Raw genomic sequence first — 6000 nt, forward strand, 5'->3', positions numbered from 1 at the left:
CAAAGACCGCACTTCTCATTTCAATTTCAAATCCCTCTAAAAACATTTCCTGACACTAAAGTGTTTACACCATCTTATCAAGTTGCATTGTAGAAATGCCGAACAAAGACACTTTTTTTATTACATTTTTGTCTGATCCCGAAAAAATATGAAGTGCTGAAATAATGAAGTCAAAAAAAGTTAGAAGAGGTGACATCATTTATGAGATAGCTGAATGAAAACACCGGGGCGCAGCATCAAGGCGGTCTAGGCCTTCCAGTGTCTGTCTGGTAAGAAGGGGGGAGGTTGGTGGAGGAATAAATGAGCAGGCCTTTGAAATGTGCTCTATAATTAGCTGGGGTACTATATCAACGGCAGGTTGTCTGGACCTGCAGAAAAATGCTCAGGCCTGTTCTGATTATGAAAGAGAAAAACGATGAGTGGAAAAAATGATCTGAAGCTGTAGGGTTAATCCCTACATCGATTGCTATTGACTTAGCATTGAGCGTGCACTGACTCGTAGTTGCAGCTTCACTTAGTAAATCAAAGTCCCAGTAATGGCCACACTGGGTCAATGAAATGCAGAGGGGAAGGACTGACAGCAGCCTAATGTGCTCTCCTGATTTCTAAGCTGCTCCCGTGCAGTGTATAGCAGCATAAATGATGCGCTACTGCCGTCCACTGTAAACTTTCATTCCAGGCCACGACGAAGCTCACGAGGCTGCACCGATGCCACAGTGCCGAAACCGGAAGACTCTCTGGAGTGGTACAGTATCAAGAGACAGACAGGATGGTAACCTCCTCGGCTGATACATGGGGCTCAGTCTTTCTCAAGGACTTCGGCAAGCAGAAACTAAAGTATGAAGCGCAGAAGTGAGAAATTATATTTTCTTAAATGTTACATCCAAAGCTTTTTGTCAGTTGGATACAGTTTAACTTAAGGTCTAGGTTTCCTTTACCACAACTAATGACATAATACCTCAATGACACAAGATTGCAACATTAATGTGTGGTGGATTTAACGACGGGATCCTGATGTTGACAGTGGCAGAAGTTCAAGGCATTATTACAATGGTGTGTGTTTAAAAAGTTTTTTTTCTCAGTTCTATTATGTACTACTGTATATAGGTATGTGAATCTGGGAGCCTCTGTTTGGCCATGTGAGACGGTCTCTGCCGCGGTCTGCACAAGGAATGTGGTGAACTGCCAGCCATGTGCTCCTGGGCCAGAAAAAGCCAGAGGGCCACTTTCCACCACAAGTATTACAACTCCCCCCTCGACACGGAGTCTGTGTAACTTAAAACCCTGCAGAGTGCTCTAACATGGGGCAGCAGCAGCACTACAGAGGAGGGTCTGGCTGAGGAGGAGCTCCGATGGTAGTGAAACGCGGACATTGATGGGGTGTCCCAGGAGAGCTGTCCAAACACAGGGCTGAGGGATACATGCCAGGCTCCTGGTGTGTTTATGTGTGTGTGTGTGTGTGTGTGTGTGTGTGTGTGTGTGTGTGTGTGTGTGTGTGTGTGTGTGTGTGTGTGTGTGTGTGTGTGTGTGTGTGTGTGTGTGTGTGTGTGTGTGTGTTTGGACGGCGTGTGTGATGCAGAGGATAAGAGACAGCGGAGGGAGAAGGAAAGAGTGTTTCCCATGGATTATGATAAATAGATGACCAAGCAGTGACAACTTCTTCATATTTTTCATCTTTACACCAACATTTTTAAAGTGCGTTCTGTTGGTTCTGCTATTATTTGGTTGGATTCTGCTGTATAAATAGCCATGCACCATCACTCATGGACAGTAGAAGAAGAAGCATCACTTAAGTCTCTATATATGGACCTTCTGGCATACTAAGTACAGCTCTTGTGAAGCTTGTGTCGTAGATAGAGAATAAAAGCCTTGATGGAGCAAAAGTGTAAGGGAGACTTTGCACCTCTAGCAAACCAACTCCATTGACCTAAATGTGTCAGCGTTTAAAAATATGCCTGCATAGGAGTATTAGCACGGAGGGAGTACAGCCCCACAACAACGGTACCAGACACACTTCTTTCACAGTGGGGTGGTTTGCCATTACCGATGGGTCAATATCTGATTCTGCATAATCCAACATGGCGTCTATTTAGTATCTACAGCTGTGATCTTCTGGTCCCACAGCCACATCATGAAAGCCCACCCCCCTGCCAGCTGAGCCCTCCGTGCCTCGGACTGCTCCATTTACACTTATTGTCATTCAGATGAGGGAGGGCTGTGTTGTTTAAGGCTGGCCCTGACACCATTAATATGAAAGGCACAATTAAGAGTAATTAGGCTTTTCCCGGCAAATGGGGGGCTGGGGGGGGGACATAGCATGCAAGATCTCCGGTATGCATACACGATGGGACACTTCACACTGACTTTAATGTTGCAGCAGCTTTAACACACACTGAGAAGTGAGTACTTTATTCAAAATATGGTTTGAATAACTTTTTTTATCACTGATCCATGATTTTTTTTAAATCAAAGTGCTGTCCTAAAGATCCTTGCTAGAATGTATACCGGAGGCGTGTGCATTTGTTTAGCAAGCGAGTGAAAGAAAGACTGCACAATGCTTTCATAAACATTTTAAAGTTCTTCGTAGGAGGCTTAAATATGGAGAACTGGAGTCAAAAGAAAACTATGATAAACTCTTATAATCACTAAAGCATTAACATTGTGTTATTACATGCAGCTCAGAAAGGATTGTACTGTATAAACTGATGGTGCCTCTTCCTATTGGTCAAAACAGCATGATCAGTAATGATCATCTGATCTGATCTAGTTATGACTGAGGTGACTCACAAGCTTCCCAGACATGATGCAAATGGTCATCTTGTGACTGCACTCAACATGACGCCACACAGGCCAGGGATAACTTTCCCTCAAACCAGACCAAATCACTGCAGACATCTCAAACTATTAATCGGGTTTAAGAGCGGTCAGGTCTGTCTTTTGGTCGTGGTGGCAGGGCAGGCAGCAGATAAATGCCTTAAGGCAAACTAACCAATTGACAATACCACAGGAGGCAGTGTCTGGAGAACATGCAGGGACTTGCTAAACCCAAGCTAAAGCGTGGGGGAGAAAAAAAACAACCGGGGTATGTCCAAGCTACAGAAACTGTTCAGGTCTGGACAATTTCTTGTGGGGGTAGAGAGACAGAGGGGTGCACAGGTTTCCTGAGTGCTTCCTGAAGAGTAGCTTTAACTACACACACACACACACACACACACACACACACACACACACACACACACACACACACACACACACACACACACACACACACACACACACACACACACACACACACACACACACACACACACACACATCAATAATATCACATCAGCCCCCCAGCAGTCACTAATGCCTCGTTTCCACCGAGTAGAGCGGGTCGGATCGGAGCGGCTCAGAGCGGGACAGCTCACTTTTAAGAATCTCGGTGTTGTTTCCACCGCCGACCCTACCCTTACTGGTAGGGCGGGGTTTAGGCTGGACTGCGATAGCCGCCGCCAGAAAGTGGGTCAAACTATCGGGCTGTGGAACTGTGGTCAAGCCAGCGGTCTCTCGTTTTTGCTTGGTCAAACCAGCCGCTTCTTTATTTATTCCCCCCGTGTTGTGAGCACAGAGACGGCTCGGGGCAACTGATAGAGACAGTGAGCGAGCAGCGCTGGCTGCAGCAGCTACGTGACATCGTAGCAGTGGGACACAGTGTAGCCAACTGATTCATTTAATGACGAGGAAAAACACCACACAATAAACAGTGCCGCGCTCACATTTTCGCCAAAACTCTCTTCACTCTAGCCGAGGTGACTACAAACGGCGGAAATGATTCAAACCAGCCGCTTCTTTATTTATTCCCCCCGTGTTGTTGTGAGCGTGTATTTTACTACTATCTATGGCGTAAACACACAGAGACCGCTCGGCGCAACTCATAGAGACAGTGAGCGAACAAACAGTGCTGGCTGCGGCAGCTACGTGACTATGGGACACAGTGTAACCAACTGATTAATTTATTGACGAGGAAAAACACCACACAATAAACAGAGCTGTGCTCACATTTTCGCCAAAACACAAGACTCTCTTCACTCTTGCCGAGATCTACACATGGCGGAAATGATTCTTTCGACCAATCAAATGACGGCAGTGTGTAGCTCCGCCTTCTCATGCATTTTCGGCCCGCTTTCAGGCGGCTAGTACCCCTACGGAGGAGTACTGAGATCGGGAGCGGCTCAGAGCGGTTAGGTGCGCTTAAACCGTACCCTACCCAACTTTTGGCAAATGAAAAGCCAAACTACCCGGACCGAACCGCTCCGATCCGACCCGCTCTACTCGGTGGAAACGAGGCATAAGGTGGTGGGGGGCAGGCCACATGCTGTGTTATCATGGTAATGAATTCTTATTGGTGGCCAAGTAAGGTTCAACAACAGTTCAGCAGCAGCTCGATAAAAGTAAATAATTGGTGTATTTAATAGCCTATAATAAATATTTTGTTAACATAATTATATATTCAGGAATCAGGATACACTGACAAACACTAGTGTTTTGAACTCAAATCAGTTAACGGGGAGTTAAAGCCTCCAATGGTCCATAGCGGTGTAATAACTGCGTTCAGTGGCAAGCAAGCTGTCACACGCCCCTCCGCGTGGAAAGGGATGAAAACAGCGTGAACCAACAGGCTACACTAACAACAAAGGAAACATTACAACTTAAAATAGCTTCAAGGGATAAGAAATAAAACTATTTTGACTACTATACTGGCTGGTGACTTTACTGCGACTTTCACGTCGTGTTTATGCTAATATGCTATCATGTTTGTAGTCACTTCACACTACACAGCTTGTGATTATACCAACTCTAATTTTTAAAACTGCGTCATTATTTTTTCTGTATTCATCCAGTCAAAAGGTGAGAAAGTGAGAAGGATGCCGCGCCTCCCGAGAGCTCTCCTCGTGCGGTTTTCTTTCAGAGCAGCGCGCGGGGACGTGCGCATGCAACTGAGCCGATATGAACCAAACAACCACGTAGTAATAAACTGAGAGTGGAGTACTCACGCACTGCCTCCTGTTTGGGGTCCAGCTCGGAGCAAGTCTGCTGGAGTCGGCTAATCTTACTCTGCAGCCCCCTGACTCGCTGGCTGGTGGACGTGAGGTCGCTTTCCAGCTCCTGGAATATGGAGCAGGCATGTCGGGCCAGGTCCGACAGCTGCCGCAGGGTCCGAGACAGAGCCACATTACTGATGGAGACCAGGTCTTCGTAAAGCAGACCCTCCTCGTTTGGGATTTGATACCTGCACAGCAACTGAGGTTCCACGAGTCGTTTGGCAAATGGCATGTTGGTGTGGTGGACCCGGGAATAAATCCAACAAAAGTCACCCAAGAAGAGTGATCAGAAAGCGGTTCTTCTCTCCCCTCCTCGGCCCCTGATCCAGCCCGTCTGAATTCAGCTGCTCCTGCCGATGCCCCCCATCCTTTCATTTGTTAGAGAGGACTGTTGTGCTCCTGGCTGCTGCGCCGGGTCATCTGCTGCCCCGAATGCTGGTGTGTTTTTCACTGTTCCAAAGTAGAGGTGGTTTTTAAAAAAAGGCGGCGGGAAAACCTGGAGCGGCGTAGAAGGCTGAACTGGATTAGGACTCATGAAACAGTCCTGAAACACTTTGAGGAGGGGAGCTGGACACACATATCTCAATACAAGTGGTAATATGGGCATATGATAGGAGAATGGTTCAGGAAAATCTTTGTTAGAACTACATTTTTCATAAAAACTTTTCATATTTTTATTTTAAGATAAATATTTTAATTCTGAATCTACTTTCCTGGGTCTGAGGTATAGCTATATGCATTGCCTACACACACCTACACACACCTAATAAACTTGCTTATCTCACATAATGGAGATCCAAAGTGTATTCTCATTATAAGGTCACTGGTTTTTGATCAGAGGTGAAATGATTAGTTGATAAATTCGCTCACTAAAGTTGACAGAAAGATTTAAGCCATTTGAAAAATGATTTAT

The 6000-nt window shown here is 45.9% G+C and overlaps 1 protein-coding gene across 1 annotated transcript in view; it reads right to left on the reverse strand.

Annotated features, from left to right (window-relative positions):
* The window catches only part of nhsa (Nance-Horan syndrome a (congenital cataracts and dental anomalies)), a 59597-nt gene extending 54122 nt beyond the window's left edge, over positions 1 to 5475 (reverse strand). The window contains 1 exon segment of the mRNA XM_080032670.1: positions 5040 to 5475. Coding sequence (XP_079888796.1) covers positions 5040 to 5319 — 280 coding nt within the window. The 5' untranslated portion in view covers positions 5320 to 5475.
* Between the last annotated feature and the right edge of the window lie 525 nt (positions 5476 to 6000).

Source organism: Ammodytes marinus, assembly GCF_949987685.1.
Source record: "Ammodytes marinus genome assembly, chromosome: 8".
Lineage (NCBI taxonomy): Eukaryota > Metazoa > Chordata > Actinopteri > Uranoscopiformes > Ammodytidae > Ammodytes > Ammodytes marinus.